The sequence below is a fragment of the Kwoniella botswanensis genome, chromosome 1, assembly GCF_036426115.1.
Source record: "Kwoniella botswanensis chromosome 1, complete sequence".
Lineage (NCBI taxonomy): Eukaryota > Fungi > Basidiomycota > Tremellomycetes > Tremellales > Cryptococcaceae > Kwoniella > Kwoniella botswanensis.
The window spans coordinates 11,870,281-11,888,533 of record NC_088599.1 but is presented as its reverse complement, the minus strand read 5'-3'; the positions used below and the strand labels follow the sequence as shown (position 1 = coordinate 11,888,533).

The window sequence follows — 18,253 nt, the reverse complement described above, 5'->3', positions numbered from 1 at the left end:
GTTATATTTGTATGAGAGTAAGTGATTTGATGATGTGGCAGGCTGCTTATATCTGGGGCCCACTTGTGACAGTCGCGACTTGATGCAGCAGGACTTGTCATCGTTGGTGTGTTCATGATGATTCATAATTCATAACTAAAATAACATATCATTTGTCTGATCAATCGCATCTTCTATAACAGCACCTACGCTCTCAGAGAGACAATACCACAGGAGATACGGAATACGCTTTGAAGGGCATACACTCCATAGGACACCAATCCGAACAGCAAACATTCAACATGCCACCCAAAGAGTGAGTGTTATCTTCTGTCTCAATGGCGCATCTGCTGACAGTCGTGACCACGATAGGGACTGGGAGAAATGTAGGTCTTTAAGTAACGATCGTAGAATAACTCGGTGCTGATCTTCTGAATATAGATGAGAAAAAGGTCGGGGATGAGAAAGAGGAGAAGATAGTCGGTGAGTTGCAATTCGCTCTCATCCCCTTTTTTCGATGCTGCATGCTAAATAGTCATGGATAGCTCTCGATGAATCTGATATTCAAATACTGAAAACATATGTAAGCTGAAGCTTGTTTGATATTTACGGCCAGACCTAGCTTATGCTAATTTTTTTCTTCCTGCATTAACAGGGTCAAGGACCATATTCGTTAGCGTTGAAGAAGATTGAATCAGAGCTGAAAGAAATTCAGAAACGCGTGAATGAGAAGATGGGCGTTAGGGAGTCCGATACAGGTTTGGCATCAGCAAACTTGTGGGATGTGGCTGCCGATAAGCAGAGACAAGGTCAAAGACCATTACAAGTCGCTCGATGTCAAACCATCATTAAAGCTAGTGAGTCTTTCATCTCTTCTGCCTAATAGGTCGCGTATCTCGTCTTTCATGCTAATATCAGTGATATGTGATTAGCCAACCCTCAGCCAGAAGGACAAGCATTGAATCCGCAAGATGGCGCCGGTGCTGGAAATCCCGAAGGAGACAAATATGTTATATCGATCAAGCAAGTGGCCAAATTCGTAGTCGGTTTGGGTGAACAGGTGGCTCCAACAGATGTTGAGGAGGGTATGCGAGTCGGGTGAGTTGACTGATCCTGATCGAGGGAAGATCTCGCTAACTCATCGTGCAGAGTCGATCACACCAATTACAAGATCATGATCCCCTTACCACCCAAGATAGATCCTTCCGTTACTATGATGCAGGTAAGTCCATTTCACACCAGCAGTCGCGTTATGAGTATGATACTTATCAAGTACAACTCCCAGGTTGAGGAAAGACCATCTATCACGTATGCGGACGTCGGAGGATGTAAGGAGCAGATTGAGAAGCTTAGAGAGGTCGTGGAGCTGCCTTTACTAGAAGTGAGTTATGTGTTGAATTCCAAGTTGCGGTAATGCTAACTCATATGCTCAGCCTGAGCGATTCGCCAATCTTGGTATTGAACCACCCAAAGGTGTCCTGCTCTACGGTCCTCCCGGTACTGGTAAAACCCTCTGTGCACGAGCTGTAGCCAACAGGACAGACAGTACCTTCATTCGAGGTCAGTTGGGATTTTCGTTAACCTCGTATGGTGATAACAAGCTGATATCATCTCGGGTGTACATTAGTCATTGGTTCCGAATTGGTGCAGAAATACATTGGTGAAGGTGCAAGAATGGTACGAGAGTTATTCGAGATGGCTCGATCGAAAAAAGCTTGTATCATCTTCTTCGATGAAGTCGATGCTATCGGTGGAGCGAGATTCGATGATGGTGCAGGTGGGGATAACGAAGTACAAAGAACCATGTTGGAATTGATCAATCAGTTGGACGGTTTCGATGCTAGAGGAAACATCAAAGTCATCATGGCTACCAATAGGTCAGTTTTGAGAATACCTTCGATGCCTGGATTATTAAGCTGATGAGTACTCTACTGCGTAGACCTGATACCCTTGATCCTGCTTTATTGAGACCTGGTAGATTGGATAGAAAAGTAGAGTTCAGTTTACCTGATAATGAAGGGCGAAGCCATATTTTGAAAATCCACGGAAAGAGGTAAGCCGGATGTCTCTAGCTTAGACTGATGCTATCGAACGAAACTGACAACCATCCTCCAATATCAGTATGAGTGTCGAACGAGATATCCGATATGACCTCATCGCTCGATTGTGTCCTAATGCTACTGGTGCCGAGTTGAAATCTGTTGCTACCGAGGCCGGTATGTTCGCTATCCGAGCACGAAGAAAGGTAGCTACCGAACGAGATTTCCTCGATGCTGTCGAGAAAGTCATTAGGCAAGGTACCAAATTCTCAAGTACAGCATTATACGCTCAGTACAACTAGATGGGAGTTGGTATCGTATATATTGTAACAGCAGATTAGATGATAAAGCATGCATAATGACTTGAAAGAATAGACCGATCAGTTTCGACTCCAGTAGTTTTTGTGTGCTTTTGTCCCCACTGTATATCGTTTACATATGTTTTTTGCATATTTCATCATTTGAATCACTTTCTTTACTACATTATCATAAATCAGTCTAGCAGAAGTGTTCTTTTCTATCCATCAATCTCATATAGATTGTCCACGTAAACGATCATAAATAATTTCTATACTCAAAGTGAAGCAATTGAATACCAAAAGAAATCTGAGAAGAAAGCGAACAAAATAAGAAATCATATATTATAAAAGTTATTGACTCGCGAACTGCTTTTGATATTCCACGTTGTACACTGAACGCCATTATCGAATCAATCGTCATAAAGCGTGAGGTGAACCTTCCAAAGCGAATTGAGGTGATTTCAACCTATCTGTGACTCTGCAAAGTGAAAGACATTTTATCAGCACTAAGTTAGATGAATTGATACGAACGCGAAGGTGTTCACTCACTCGATAGTCACTCTACCAACTTCTCTTTCCTGAGGAGGTTCGTATCCGAAGCTCATCGGGTCCGAACGCCTATTGTCTCTGGGTAATCTCTCTATTATCCTGATGGTGGTGACATCGCCAGTAATCCTAAGCGGTGGGACACCCCATAATTCCAATTCCCTCGAATCGAAATGTAACCACGTAGGTAAATTACCACCACCTTCCACTTCTGCTCTATACGTCGAAGGGGGATTGGAAGACCAGGTGGCAGCTGAGAGTGATACAGTCGGAGGAGGATTGATCTGAGGATGTATAGAGAATGTTTCGTTGGCTACAGCCGTGACTCGACCGTCGTTAGCACCGTTTGAGTGAGTAGATGTGGGTCGGATCATAGCTTTCGTTGCTCCTGCTGAACCGGTGTTGGTCCGTCGGTGTCTTATGAAACTTCCCACTTGAGGTAAAGCAGGTGATAAAGGTGTCTGACCAGATTTGTTAGGTATAACCTTTATAGTTGATCCTCTATTGTTATTCTGATCCATCGTTGAGGTACGTTGACTCGTATATCCCTCAGTCTCAATCTCTCCATTCTGAGAACCAAAGTAAATCGCTGAAGCAGGATATCCCAATCCTGGATTATTCTCATCTTGATTCCCCTCGCTTGGGGCGTATATCGTCGATCTTCTCGCTACGTCATCCGCATCTGAGAACACACCGCTCACTCGACTATGTTCGTTCTCCTCAGGTATGGCCTCTCGAGATTGCTCCGAGGGAGGCATACCCAATTCGCCCGTACCATGTCTCGAACGGGATTCTTTGAGTCTCGGATGACTCCTTGAATCCTGTCGTTGGGGTCTACGAGTTTCGAAAGATTGTCTTTCCGCCATGGCGACTACTGCTGGACCCTCGACCGAGAACGCATCTTCATCATCTGTATCATTCGATTTGAATCCACCAGATTCACCAAACCTGCTCAGTCCACTTGGTCCAGCAGGGAACGACGATCCAGATTGAGAGTTGAATATGGATCCAGAGGCCATCATGGAGTTTGACGAATGGTCGAATCCGGATGAATCGAAATTGGATCCACTCTGTGAACTATCCCTATGATGTCCTTCTTGAGATGAATGGAATTCACTAAAACTGGCATGCGAACCAGTATCATCCAAATCCACCATTCGAGCTAATACACTGGGATTCTGGTGTCGGGGATAGCGAGGTGTGAAATTTGGTCGAGGTCTAGGGATGGAAGAAGCAGTTGAAATCCTATTACCACCCACAGCACCTAATGAAGCTACTTCATCTTCACCTTCACCGTCGTCTACGGATGACCAATGGAACGATTCTCGTGACTGCCAACTTGCTCTAGATGATTCCGAGATGAACGACTGGGTGAAGGAGCTCGCATCTTGGGAAGGTCGATTGACAGGATCATTCACACCAATCACATCGGGGTATCCTATGAAGCTCCTTGAATCACTTAGGATCTGAGGTGAGATGATAGCTGGTTTCTCATTCTCCAATTCTTCCTTGTGATTCCATCCGAAAATACCTTTTAATCCATCTAATCTAGTGGGTTTCTCTTGTACCATCGTAGCATCGGTACTCAAAGATGCTGGACTGAGAGGCATATTCTTCTCGTTGGCATCTCCTGATCGCAAGTTCAATCCGGAGAATCTAGCAATTTCACCAAGCAAGTTCCTAGGTGGGTCTAAACTGTTTGATCTCCTGAATGGGTCTTGAACAGTGACTGGGGAAGTGGCGACGAATGAATCGTTATCATCGTCTTTCCTGGCTGGCTTCTTGTTCTTTCTTCTTCGACAGCAACAGAATAACAAGATCAAAATGATGGTGACCAATAGTAAAAGACCGAGAACAACTCCCACTGCAATTTTGGCGCCTTTGGATATACCTTTTCCACCGGAACTACCAGTAGATGAAGTCGGAACAGCGGCAGTACCGGTATTGGTAGAAGTTTGAGTAACTTGAGGGATATTGACATTCAACTTGGAAGTCGCCACCAGATCGCCTATGGACGCTTCAAAAACCACTTCTACTCTGTTGTAATCCATCGAAGATGGGGCGGAACCATACAAGGACATGTTCTTGGTATCAAATTTCAACCAAGTAGCAGCCTCTGGCGGGACGACAGTAGCGTTTACAGTAGCTGTTCTGTTGAGGAGATATGAGGTGACGTCGAAATCGAAAGATTGTCCTAGAGTAGCTGTGGTATTCGGAAGGGTGTAGGTGGAAAAGAAGTAGGGCAAGATGTCAATGCCCAGCCATGTAGTCATGTAAAGGGTATTGGAAGTGTTGGTAGATCGGATGTTGACGGGGACAGAAAGGGAAGCAAACGTTCCATTCTGGTATTGATCTGGTACGGTACCAACCAAACTGTCGTTTGAGCTATAAGAGGATTGCATGACTTAGCTTGATCCTTTTTCAATGGCAGCATGCCTGACTCACCTATCGATGGATAACCAAGGATAATCATTACTTGCTAGACTAAGCACTACATCCTCATTGTCTACAGCATTCCCACCAATAGTCACACCACTAAGATCTATCTGCTGATTTAACTGGTTCTTCGCCATGGTTTGAGCATTGGAGAGATTTTGGTTTCTAGCCATTTCTATAGCTTCGCCTTGTCCCACCTGGATAGAAAAACTAGTTTGAGCACCTGTATATCCCCAGAAATCCGTTCCTGTAGCTACTACCGTATAACTTCCTTCTGCCGGTGCTACACCTTCAAATGTGAAAGTCTGATTGTTGAAGGTCAACCACGATGGTAAGCCAATGCTTCCTCTACCATGGGCAGCATAGTACAACTGTCCATTGTTAGGTTCATTCCTCGATATTCTGAATGTGTCGGTCTGGAACCCCAAGGAGAATGACCAATAAGGAGGGATGGTCACACCCGTTCCCCCAGGCATGATCGTAGCTGATGAGATGACCGACAAGTTAGGTTGGCTGATTTGAGTGTAGAACGATTGGTGTACAGCTGGAACGGAGTAATTGGAGACAATGAGGGTGAATGAAGATTCCGTTGATCCACTTCCATCACTTGCTGTCAAGATTATATCCTGTTCTCCTTCATCTTCCAAGGCGGGTGTTCCGTGGAAAGCGAGACTCGGTGAGTCCCATGATAACCAGGAAGGAAGGGTTGAGGTTGTATATGTGAGATTGGTAGATGAGGTCGAATTGAATGTTGAAGGGAGTAACTCAAAGACAAATTCTGAGTTTACCCTTGCTACTGACGGTTGCTGTTCATCCAGAGGAAAGTTGAGAGAGGGCGCTGCCCTTACTGATAACAAGGAGGCCACTAGGGCAAGGAGGGAGAGGAGGATGAGCATGAGGAGGGGATGTAGGCCACGATTGGGCCGTTCAACGCGATTGTATGATTCCCGAAATTGTTGATGCCTATCTCTCTTCTTCCAATATCGTGATGATCAGGAGCAGATCTAAACGTTTATATCTCTAAGGCTAAGTCCACACTCTATCAAAGAGTGTCTATGTCTAATTCCTGCTTCGCAATTCTAGTTGAAACAATCAATGTCTCCTGATACTTTCGAATGTTGTTGGGAAGTCGTCCAGACTACCTTTGTGGTAGTGATGTTCGCAAGTGGGTGAATGTCGTCGAGCGATCCAGCGTAGACGATATTGATTGTTGATGTTGATAAAACGAGTGTAAGTCTACAAGACTAAATTGGCAAAAGTGAACACGAAAAAGTAAGAATCAAAGTCGAAGTCGAGAACTGTGAATCGTGGACAGTCAATTCAATGTACAAGCGAGAATAGGTGAAGGTGAATAGAGAGCATGAGTATGTCGAGGCAAGTTCCCATATGGTGAAGTACGTTGCCGCAACCTATCGTTCCCTGGCTGTATGATTCGTCAGAAGGAAAGAAAAAAAAAAAATCAAATGTGACGCGTGTTACAGGTATCAGTAACATCTCGTCAAACACAGGACATTGATTAGCTCAGGACTGAGTCTTAGATTGCGTGTAGACGACTGCTACAGTGACATGAGGTTGGTCTCGCATACCAGTGAGGTAAAAGTGAAAGTAAGGGAAAAAACAAAGGATGAGAAGGAGAAACGCGAAGCAAGTGAGAGCAGCGAGAGATATCCGAATGTTAAAATGTGACAAAAGTAAAAAGACAGACGCGTCCGTTAGACCATCTAAGCTCGCAACAATTCCCTCTTTGGGTAATTTCATGAGTCGAATCCGGGAAGGAGGCCGGACGATCCTGCAGCGTGACGAGATGAACAGGGTATGATAGAAGACTGGATGGTGAGCTCAGAGCATATACATTGAGGACTAAGTACTATACACAGATGCATTCAATTCACCATTTCATCAAAAGAGTCTATTCACATGTTGCCGTTGAACTCGTGAATTTGACATATCATCCATCGTCGTATCATTGCTTTCCAATCCGTTTCAGTGGCTCTCTAGACACAAGTCCCATACCAGTCTAAGGCGCATGGCGTATTTAATGTCTCTTCTCCAATCTGACTCGGAATTTACCAGGAGTCATGGTGACGTCCTCGACAGCTGAACCGATCATTCTCTCTTCCATACTGTCCTTGGTCTCACCCGCATGAGTAGGAACAGGGTGAATGATATATCTGCTAAGGATAGAAGCGATGACACAGATAATTTCGACTTCAGCGAATCTTCGACCGATACATTGTCTGGGACCCATAGAGAAAGCGACAAATGGGACTTCAGCATTGTTCAGACTCGCACGAGCATCGTCAGCCCCGAGATGTCGTCGAGGATTGAATTCGTTGGCGTCTTTCCAGTAGAATGGGTTAAGTTGAGACGCGGGAGTATCGATGTAAATCAATGAACCTTTCTTGACGAGGTGTTCTCGTTTGGTGACTTCGCCAGCTTCGTTCCAGGTGGTGTAAGGGAGCATACTGTCCTCCTTGGCAACTTTGAATAATTGTCGGACGATATCGGTAAGTCTCATAGCTTCGAGTCCTACGGCGAGACACAAAGGTAGTTTGTGGACGTCTCGGTAAGCTGAATAACGGCATCGTGATCAGCTCTCTTCGTCCAGGTATCCGATATGGCTGGCCGGCTTACAAGGCTTCTCGTCACCACAAACTTCCTTGATTTCCTTGTAGACTTCCTCTTGCCATTCGGGATGAAGAGCGAGTTGAGCGAGTGTGAAAGCGAAAGTGTGTCCGGTTGTCTCGTGTCCAGCTCTGAGATGATGGATCAGCATTTGTCCTGAAAATCTTACTTGTTGACCAGCAGTTGAACCTGAACTTACAACAAGAAAATGACTAATATGCGTAATCGAATTTATCAGCTCTGAAATTATGCTACATTTTCAATCTTCAACTCACACATGTTACCAATAACTTCATTCTCTGTTAAACCAACGTTAGGAGTGAATTCATGACCATGCTTTAGACGAGCTTCCTCTTCAGCAACGAGTTGAGCATGGACCATAGCACCAAGCAGGTCAACGGGAGCTTTCGATTTCTCTCCGGCTTCTCGCAAAGCATTGAGTTCGGCTCGTTTGCTTCGGGCCATTTCGTAGCAGTACCCAAGGAAGGCAGTTCGACCATCACCCATTCGACGTAACCTGAGGGCAGATAACATGGGGCACGTCAGTCTAACAAGTAATCGTGCAAGATATCTCGAGTCGTTTCTTACTCTTTGGTAGGAAGTATTTTTATGATCCACTAAAAGGGTTCTCACCGATTAGCGAAAGGTTCGAATTCCTGATAACATCACTTACAAGAGGTAAGGTAAACTGGTATAACATAGTTCGATCGACAATTTCGTAAGATTCGACGAAACCAACTATAGTAAGTTGAGCAAGATATCTTCAGTAAGATGTGCTCCGCTCCGAGAGGACCTAGTACGGTGAATGCAGCAAGCACTCACTTTTCTCGCCTTTCTTACTTCGTTGCGAGTCCCAAGGGATGTCATGACCGAAGCCGACTTTACCAATAACAATGTATGTCATCTGGAAAGAAGAAGTTGTCAATCAGAATTATACTGTATCCGAAAAATGCACACGCCGTATACGAAAGAGTCCAAATTATCACTAACCTTGATGGTGGTCGCGCCCACATCTTCCATCACACCACCTTCACGAAGTTTATCTTCATCCAGAAACAATTCAACCGTTTTATCCATTTCCTCCCAGGCGTTCCTAAAGATCTCTTCACCGAAACAACCTCTTACTACCGACTTGTGTCTCCTGTGATCATCGCCATCACTGGCACTAATGATGTTTCCACCGAATTTGGCGGCTGCTACATAACGAGGATGGAAAGTAGGTTTCTCAAACAGAGAGGTCTTGGTGAATACATGTTGAGCAGTGTAAGGATTGGCGACCCAATAGATGGCTCGGTGTTGCGTGGCGACGGTATAAGCGAGAAGATCAGATCGAGGCTTTTCGAATCCTAATCAAAGAATGAGTCATAATCAGTACCATGTAAGGCGATACGGGGTTTATCAGTAACCCACTATCCCATTCTGGTCGAGAATAGAAATCCTTGATAGGCAAGATATAAGGGATGTGCGGGACTCGAGCTCGAAGACCTTGTTCGTACGCAGGGAAGAAACCGTGCTTGACAGGAAGACCTCGAACTTCCTAGGAGACCAAATCAGTATCAGCGAACCGCGATTGTGTTTGTATGAACGTGATGACAACACTCGCTCTCAAAATCTTGAAGTAGGAGAATAACCCTCGAAGGAGATAGATCCCGATTACCCCAGCACCGAGAAGCCAGAGGTGCGGAGCATATTTTTGGTATTCTTCTGGAATGTATTTCTGAGATTGCTCTGGAAGAGCTTGTAAGCTGCCGATCCAGCTCATACTGTATCGTCGATATGGATTTCCAATCGATATCGATGGCGGATAGATGAAGATAGTCGGGAAAAGAAATTGAGGAATGCGTTGGTCCAATCGCACTGCTTATAAAGCATAACTCATCACCCATCACCCTGTATCCTTTTTATCTTGGAGATCAGCTTTTCTGATTGAAACAATGTTCAAAAAATCCAAGCGCTGTTACCCTGATAAGTGGGGGAGACGGACCAGACTTTTGATCTAATCGACGCCCCATCCGAGTCCGTGCTCAGGCTAGTCACAGCTAAAACAATCAACTCAAAACAATCAAAATCACTGATCGTCGTTCAGTCCATCAACCTCCCACACTAGTCAAGCCGGGACATCACTCACCTGTCGTTGTGTATTCCTGCAGGTGCGTGGTCAGTGTGTTGATAAAACCAATTTGAAAGGCTAAGACCATGATTAGTACTCAATAAGGCGATAGCGATACACATGATCAGTATTCCATTTTTTTATTGAGTTCGAATAACATGCATGATTGATGTCTTGAATTTAAAAGCTTGTGGCTTATCTGTCGAGGCGAACCAATAATTCATCAGACATCGAACAAAAAGAAGAGTTGCATTGCAGTTTCTGAGAGGGGGTGATTCAGGTCAAAACCCAAAACACGATGGAAAGGGAAAAGGTGTTCCTGACGCTGACGCTGTACCTCATAGTAGTCGAGGTCGTGTTTTCCAAACCCTCACAAATAACCATCATCAGCTCTTCCTTATTGTCACAACCGCCGTAAGGATCCGAAAGATGGTATCCAAGCTCGGTTTAGCGGTTTCGATCGCCTGTCATGAAGACGTCCTTTGAATAGTGGACAAAGTTTCTCGTTGGCGTTTGATGCGATCAAATTGCTGTGGGTCATTGTGATCAGTCATCATGAATGGTCTACTTGGGTCATCATTCGGGCCCCGATTCCATTTTTTTTGAAAGATAAGATAAGTTCACTGTTATTCCTCTTCAACATTGCATGATTTGCTTTTGCTTTTCCATCCCCTCTTCGCGTCCGAAAAACACTTCTCACCATGTCTACTCCAGCGAAAGATGACGTAACACACCTAGAGCGGACTTCTCCGCTAGCTACCTAAAACAATAACAATGACGTACCTGCCCATCTCTCCTCGATCTTCGATCGTCAGCCGCAATTAAGACATTAATCTGGTACTGTATGAGGTCTTCCTCGTTAAAATCCAAGTGGATGAGAACTGGTTCTATACTGAATTGGGTAGTTATGCTCTTGCCAGTGGGCTATGATGAGATGCAAAGACGCGTTTGCTCCAACAAAGTTTTTGACTTTTTGATTTTCTCTGATCCTCTGATCAGTATCTTATACCTGTAACCAGTTTTCGATATTCTCCATACCTTCAGTCTGATCATTATTTTCTTGGTATTAGTACATCTTCTGATGATTATTCCCCTACTTGGCCGAAGTATACGACATACATCGACAACTACGTTCAAGCATTTACTCGTCCCTATCACTTATAGACAATCGATACATCCATTCACAATGCCCCCCAGAAGACTGAAAGTCATACCCCCCGAACAACCCGGTTCACCATCTCAGATAAGTACCACCACCATCACCGTCAATCCAGCAGCAGCACCGAAACATACCATGATAAACGCTTTGGAACATATGCCTCCACCCGATCTCATGAAGACCGAACGAGATACCACATCGGATTCGGATGAGGCTCTAACGCCCATTACATCAGAACAGGAAGAGGAAGTAAAACATGCAGTGGACGAGGCTGTAGATCGAAATTTATCAAAGAGGAAAAGAGGTGCAGCGAAGAAAGATATTTCGTATGTCGAGGAAGATCAAGATGGAGGATCGGATTTTGCTGCTTCCGAAAGTGAATTATCGGAAGTTGAGCCTGAACCACCTAAAAAGAGAACACCAAAGAAGAAGGCCACACCTAAGAAGACAAAAGTAAAGGCTGAAGAAGGTGAAGGAGAAGAGGAAGGAGAAGGAGAAACACCAAAGAAAGTCAAAAAGGTGACACCGAAGAAATCGAGAATTGCAAAAGATGAGCCTGAATATGATGAAGATGGGAATGAGATTGTTAAGAAAAAACGAAAACCAAAGGTATACCCTAAGAAAGTATATGAGATACCGGATGTGGAAAGGAAAACAACCACGTTTAGAGGTAAGCTCACCCATATCTAAGGCGATTCACATAGAAGCTGACTTCTGTGGTAGGTCGACTGGGATATGCTTGTCTGAATACTGTTTTAAGAGCGGAAAAACCAGATAGTATATTCTGTTCCAGGACATGTAGAATAGCCAGTATAGAAGAAGAAGGTATGGAATTACCGAAAGGATTGGCTTTGATGAATGTGAGAGATCTCAAGACGATGATACAATGGAACGAAGACAACAAGTGAGTTGAAATTAACCCGTATCATCCATATTGTTTCGCTGACGGGCATTCGTAGGATTCGATTTATGAGATTGTCCTCTGAGATGTTCCCCTTTGCATCTCATGCCAAATATGGATATGATCTGGCTTTTGCGGATGAAGGTCTGAAAGAAGCTGGAGCTCTCGCCAAGAAATATGGACATAGATTGACTATGCATCCGGGACAGGTGAGTCACATGTATACATCTATAGCAGAAGGTAGCTGAATTACCCTTGACTGATCAGTTCACACAACTCGGTTCTCCCAAGCCCAACGTGATTGAAGCCTCCATACGAGAGCTGGACTATCAATGCGAGATCATGGACAGGATGGGTATTGGAGCAGAAGGCGTTATGATGTGAGCTATCATCATTCGAGGATACGCTGGATTTTATAGCTAATACCTCCGGTAGTATACATATGGGTGGTATCTTCGGTGACAAAGAGAGTACACTTGCTCGATTCAAGGAAAACTATACCACTAGGTTAAGCGAGGGTGTCAAGAAAAGACTGGTGTTGGAGAACGACGAGGTAAGTTGCTAACCCAACAATACTGTGACGCATGCTCATAGTGGTTCAGATCTGCTATAATGTGGATGATCTCTTCCCTGTGTGCGAAGAATTGGATATACCTATGTGAGCTCTTTTACTAACGTTATGGATGATGTGATTATAAGCTGATGTTTCCTCCTGCTTGACAGTATCTTCGACTATGTAAGTATTACTCCTTCTCAATAAGTCGACTTATGCATACTAATCCCCCGGTAGCATCACGACTGGATAAATCCATCTTCTGAACCACCCGCTGTCCTCATACCTAGAATAGCCAAGACGTGGGAGAAACGAGGTATACCCATGAAGCAGCATCTGTCAGAACCTCGTCCTGGTGCGGAGACAGTGATGGAGAGGAGAGCGCATGCAGATAGGTGTAAAAGTCTACCTGATGCTCTGCCGGATGATGTGGATTTGATGATTGAGGCGAAAGATAAGGTATGTAAGGAAACATTTACATTTGATCAAAGCTGATTGCATGAGTCGATTATAGGAGCAAGCTGTGTTTGAGTTGTACCGAATCTAGTGAGTGTATTATGGTACGAAATCTGCGATGCAAAAGCCAATTACTGATGTTAATATACCACTTGTAGTGGTCTTGAAGAAGTCAATCATGACAGTCTTCGACCACCTGATCCTAATCCCGGTATGCACACCAAAGGACGAAAGAGCAGTCTAAAGAAGAAGCAAAAGGAGACTGGAGATGTCGATTCTGAAGGTGAACCTATCAACCTATCCGATATAGAGAAAGAGGGTGATGGTGGTGTGGGTGATACAAGTGTTGTGGAAGGACATGTCAAGAATGCGATCAATGATGCAGGAATGGAAGTGGATGGTCAGACTCCACCTAAGAAAGGGAAAGCGAAGGGTAAAAGAAAGAGTGTAGGCGGTGATGATGAAGGGGATGAAGCGAAAGCTGATACTGAACAAGGATCAGCTAAGAAGAAGAAAACTACCCCAAAGAAGGCTAAGAAGAATGAGGAGAATAAGGAGAATGTGCCCGACGCAGATGAGCAAATTGAAAGTAAGACTGAGGATGTTAAAGAAGAGCCGAAGAAAAAACCTGCGAAGAGAAAGGGTAGACAAAGCAAAGAGAAGGCAGCTGCGTAATTCCAATGTACCCATAACACCTAGATATCCATTGTAGCATATATCGATCATGCATATGTAACGTTCAGCATCAAACTGATCGAACATGTGTATAAGTTACAAAGAGCAGATTCGCTCTGATCGCATATTGTGCGGTGATTGGAACAGTCTACTTGATTTTATCCAATGGTCTGTTGAAACCACCTCTTCTATTCATGTACTGTCTCCAACTTCTCTGCTTATTCACTTTAGCAACACCATCGACGTTATCTTCCTTGCCCTTACCCTGCAAGATTGAGATTGAGAGAATTATTAGCAATGTATCGAAAACGAATACTGTGGAAGACGTACCTTCGATGTGCCGAATCCCCCAAAGCCCATCATCGCTGCCATTTGGGCTTCTGGATCATCAGGATCTAACTCGTCCTCTGGTTCTTCCTTGGGTGCAGGTGAAGCTGATACATGAATTAGACAGTGAGAAAGTCAGTTGATTATACAGCCAAACAAAGTCTAGGGTGGTACAACTTACCTTCTGCACTAGGATTATAAGCACCATCTTCCGTATAAACAATACCTTTTGCTCTTTCCTCTTCTCTCCGCCTTCTACCTTCTTCTATAGCTCTTCTATCCAACGGTCTTTCATGATCACCCCCTCTGTTTCCGTATCCACCATAACCTCCTCGGAAGCCTGGTTGCGCCGATGACCCTGCTCGAGGCTGCGAAGGCGGTATCGAAGGTGCTGATCCAGCGGGTGGACGATCCTCGTAGGGTCGAGGGGATGGTCGATAATTTGGATCGTTGTTTGGGTTATCTCTTGAATAACCTCCTCGAGAAGTGACATCTGGTTTCAAATCTCCTCGACTATGATCATCCGTTCGACTATCTCTAGTATAGTCTCCTCGTCTATCATCTCGGGTATAATCGTCTCTATCGCTTCTGCCGTCTCTATCCCTATCACGGGGACTACCATAATCCCTTCTAGAACGATCATCTCTATAGCCACTTCTTCCAGAGTCTCGCCCGTACTTTCGATCTACACAAGGACGATATTAGCTATTCGAACAATAGTGAGCGGCGAATATTGTAGAAATTGTGAGAAAGCAGAATGACATGATCGTATCGGATACCAGGAAACACTTGCCTCGATCATCGTACCTGTCTCTATCTCGCCTTGGGCTTCTACTCCTGCTCCTTGTCCTGGCTCGGTCTTCATTTCGCTCGTCTCTGCCATAACGGCGGTCTCTCTCTCGGTCTCGAGGAGAAAGGTGGAGAGGAGCGGCTCGAGATGACATGGTGATATGTGACTCCGATGAGATGTGGAATTATGAGTGATACGCAGATATCACAGCTTCTGAGTAACGTCGGATTGGCGGAGTGTGTTGCTTCGGTGTCTATTTATGTGTTGTGAATTATCAGATGGTGAACGAAGAGGGAAGATGGTGATAGAGTTAGGAGTTAGGGGTGATCTTCTGTTGTCAATGATTCATGTCGATGGATTTGTTGTGAATTTGATCCCGCCCAATGTTTTAACCTGAACTTGGTGTCTTTTCACAACTTGAGTGTTCCATTATCCATTATCCTACTTGTTATCAGCTGAGATTAGCCGCAGTGCATACAGACTGCTAGGCAAGATGGCATCCACGCTATATCCATCCCTCCGATCATCGCTTGGCGCAATCATTGATGCCTATCCCCCCACCCGTCAACTCACCAAACCGATATCTCCACCTGAACTTACCGACAAAGTCAACAAGGCATGGTCAGATTGTTCAGTCAATCTCAATGCGCCGGAAAGTTCATCTAAATCGGGGGAAGTCATCAGAACTGTCTTGGAGGTCGTGGGAAGAGATGCAGTGGTATTGCCAATTACCAGCGGAGAGGTAAGCCTGTAAAGCTCACCAATACAATATTTACGAAAATGCTGATAATCCGATAACAGCTGGCCGAGCCTACTTCTGAAGCCTCGGAGAAGGAGAAGCAAACATTTCAGATCAGCTTACAGGATAGGCTAGATATTGTTCTGACCCTCTTCGAAGTGGTCTATGCATCTTACCCCGGTGAGTACAAGGATTCATAGTCATTTTGTGGAGGGCTGATTTCACTACGATTCAGATACACCGTCACTTGAGCCAGGAGCTCTCTTCATACCGCTCATAGAGGAGCTTGTAGAACTGATCTCGGTAGAATCATGGCGAGGTCTCTGGACATATATCGAGACTAGGTCAAAGCGGTTTACGAAGGTCAGCAATCATCATCCCATAATACGTACCAAATAATGCTGATACCAAAAGCATTACAGGATATGCCAGCATCTCGAGGAAAAGCTCTTCCTCTACTTCGTACCATCAATGCATTCCTTAGATTCCTACCCAGGACACCAGACGATCTGGTCTTCAGAGGCCGAGTTCATCAATTCGCAAGCTCGGTGATAAGTGTGGCGGACAAAAGTGCTATCAACATGAGAGGTGATTATGCGGAGGTGCGTACGACATGGGACGCAGAAGAGGTGAAGGAAGACCTTGCAGAGGAGAACAAGGATGACAAGGATGGCGAGGGAGATGTCAAAATGGAAGATGAAGTGGACAAGAAACCTTCTCAAAGTGAAGATAGTGGAGGTATGTCAAATTGGATGAATGCGTTATCTTTCGGCTACTGACTCATCTTTCCTAGCTACTGAGCGGGAGCTTGACTTCTACCCTACTCTCTGGTCCCTTCAGCAGTATTTTGCTCATCCACCCTCACTCGATGGTCCAGCTGTTGGCGAGCCTGCGAAGACACCCTTTCATACATTCAAGGAGAAGACTGATTTCGTCTTACCGCATCTATTTGCGCAGACACAGAAGGAGAAGGCTCTATTAGGGAAAGATGCTGAGGTGATCGGCAAAAAGCGGAAGCGGTCAGCCGAGGACGTAGAAAGTGGTGGATTCTTCCACCCGAGGTATCTGACCGGACAAAGGTTGTTCGAGTATGAGGTAAGTTATCAGGTGCTCATCGCCGTTGATAACCTGAATTCATACTTAATTTGACTCTGGACGCTTCTCAGCTTGCCGATCCCTCATTCCGCCGCCAGATCCTCGTTCAGTATTTCATCCTCTTCCAATTCCTCTTGAACCTCACTCCTGCTTCAGCTGGTAAACAGGCATTCACCGGAGGTATGCCCAAGACTTTTGTCTTAAATACTGATGACGAGAAATGGGTGATTTCGAAGGTTCAGACCATACGAGACGAGCTGTTGAAAATGGTCGATGGAAAGAGATTCGAGGAGACCGTCTTGTCAATCATAACTAGAGAGGTGCATTATGTAAGTGGCCATCTTTTTCCCCTCTGTTGGCTTTGGTCGCAGGCAGGCTGACTCTGTCATGTTGTAGGCGCAATGGAAGAATGACCAATGTCCCGAAGGCGTCTTTGAAATCCCACCGTTAGACGAGAGTACGGCAAAAGATGCTGCTAAATTATGGGAGAAGAGACTCGCCCCTCCAAGAGCATATGCGTTCAAGGTCGGTTCACGACCCTTGTCGATGTTATGGAATAACGGATTTAAAGGTATCGACCAGCTGAAAGGAAGGCAGAAGTGAGTTTTTATATAGGTTCTGGAAGAACGATCTTGCTGATGTTCACAATTTAGAGCCACAAATGAAGAGCAGCTGGATGAAGAGTTGAGAAAGATAGAGGAGGATGAGGAAGATGATAAAGCTATGGGTATCGAACCTGCCCCGGAAGTCTTAGCAGCCAACAAAGAGGTACGTTTCGGTTGCCGCCGTGCATTAGATCCGTCTGCTGATTCTGCAACTTCACTTCTCAGCGAAAGACCAGTCTCACATGGCGTGCTCTCCGACTTGCCTCTCACAATCAACTGAGGTATTTCAAGACTCTCGCCCCTAAGAGGGATCTTCATGTACTCATGAAAGCTGTCAAAGGCGAGGCGGAGAAACCAGGCCCTGCAGTGGAGAACCAGACTGAAGAGGAAAAGGCGGTCGAAGAAGTCCCAGAAAAGGAGGTCTTAGACATCAAAGATGGAGGAGAAGAGGAAGAGAAGTTGAATGATGGGGAGAAGAAACTGGACGAATCAGATAATCAGCCTGACGAAAATACAGAGGTAGTAGATGTAGAGAAGCCGGAAAATGCCGAGACGGATGTTGAGATGACACAAGAGGGAGAGACAGAGCAGAAGCCTGAGGAAGAGAGCAAGGACGAAGTCGCACCGCAGGAAATTGATGAAACCATAATCACGTCGAAAGTGGTAGAACAGAGTCAGGAAGACGGGCAGAAGGTATGCACATAACTGCTCATTTACCCACGACGATCACATGCTGATCAGAGCGTTCAGTCCGAGGAACAGAACAGTGACGGTGCCGAAAAGACCACGGACAAAGAGGTTGACATGGCCTCGACATAATGGAGATGTATCGGTCGACTTGCTTATTCTTCATCCGATGCATCGTGAGCATCTTGCTGTGATATATGCCGACCAAAAAGGAAGAATACATTTCAAAAAC

At 45.0% G+C, this 18,253-nt stretch overlaps 6 protein-coding genes across 6 annotated transcripts; 3 read left to right on the top strand and 3 right to left on the bottom strand.

Annotated features, from left to right (window-relative positions):
* Positions 1-281: 281 nt before the first annotated feature.
* On the top strand, positions 282-2,320 carry L199_004487 (26S protease regulatory subunit 7; the record flags this gene model as incomplete). The annotated part of the gene is made up of 12 exons (XM_064890214.1): positions 282-295; positions 352-365; positions 421-462; positions 525-562; positions 635-836; positions 912-1,077; positions 1,129-1,201; positions 1,265-1,360; positions 1,413-1,539; positions 1,607-1,856; positions 1,919-2,032; positions 2,101-2,320. The coding sequence occupies 12 exons, from the start codon at positions 282-284 to the stop codon at positions 2,318-2,320; spliced, it is 1,356 nt and encodes a 451-aa protein (XP_064746286.1).
* Positions 2,321-2,734: 414 nt separating this feature from the next.
* Positions 2,735-6,195, bottom strand: L199_004486 (uncharacterized protein; the record flags this gene model as incomplete). The annotated part of the gene is made up of 4 exons (XM_064890213.1): positions 2,735-2,795; positions 2,867-3,563; positions 3,651-5,248; positions 5,309-6,195. 4 exons carry the CDS (start codon positions 6,193-6,195, stop codon positions 2,735-2,737), a joined length of 3,243 nt encoding a protein of 1,080 aa, XP_064746285.1.
* Positions 6,196-7,334: 1,139 nt separating this feature from the next.
* L199_004485 (uncharacterized protein) lies at positions 7,335-9,686 on the bottom strand (the record flags this gene model as incomplete). Its single annotated transcript, XM_064890212.1, has 9 exons — positions 7,335-7,870; positions 7,934-8,055; positions 8,196-8,441; positions 8,513-8,541; positions 8,598-8,662; positions 8,747-8,828; positions 8,915-9,270; positions 9,335-9,461; positions 9,528-9,686. The coding sequence occupies 9 exons, from the start codon at positions 9,684-9,686 to the stop codon at positions 7,335-7,337; spliced, it is 1,722 nt and encodes a 573-aa protein (XP_064746284.1).
* Positions 9,687-11,220: 1,534 nt separating this feature from the next.
* On the top strand, positions 11,221-13,778 carry L199_004484 (UV damage endonuclease UvdE; the record flags this gene model as incomplete). The annotated part of the gene is made up of 10 exons (XM_064890211.1): positions 11,221-11,863; positions 11,917-12,097; positions 12,153-12,303; positions 12,362-12,474; positions 12,530-12,647; positions 12,697-12,752; positions 12,818-12,830; positions 12,885-13,106; positions 13,162-13,193; positions 13,262-13,778. The coding sequence occupies 10 exons, from the start codon at positions 11,221-11,223 to the stop codon at positions 13,776-13,778; spliced, it is 2,046 nt and encodes a 681-aa protein (XP_064746283.1).
* Positions 13,779-13,926: 148 nt separating this feature from the next.
* On the bottom strand, positions 13,927-15,049 carry L199_004483 (uncharacterized protein; the record flags this gene model as incomplete). The annotated part of the gene is made up of 4 exons (XM_064890210.1): positions 13,927-14,043; positions 14,109-14,212; positions 14,287-14,790; positions 14,899-15,049. The coding sequence occupies 4 exons, from the start codon at positions 15,047-15,049 to the stop codon at positions 13,927-13,929; spliced, it is 876 nt and encodes a 291-aa protein (XP_064746282.1).
* A 339-nt stretch (positions 15,050-15,388) lies between these two features.
* L199_004482 (uncharacterized protein) lies at positions 15,389-18,153 on the top strand (the record flags this gene model as incomplete). The annotated part of the gene is made up of 10 exons (XM_064890209.1): positions 15,389-15,637; positions 15,697-15,814; positions 15,870-15,997; positions 16,057-16,372; positions 16,428-16,729; positions 16,801-17,058; positions 17,126-17,328; positions 17,383-17,497; positions 17,560-18,027; positions 18,076-18,153. The coding sequence occupies 10 exons, from the start codon at positions 15,389-15,391 to the stop codon at positions 18,151-18,153; spliced, it is 2,235 nt and encodes a 744-aa protein (XP_064746281.1).
* Positions 18,154-18,253: the final 100 nt, after the last annotated feature.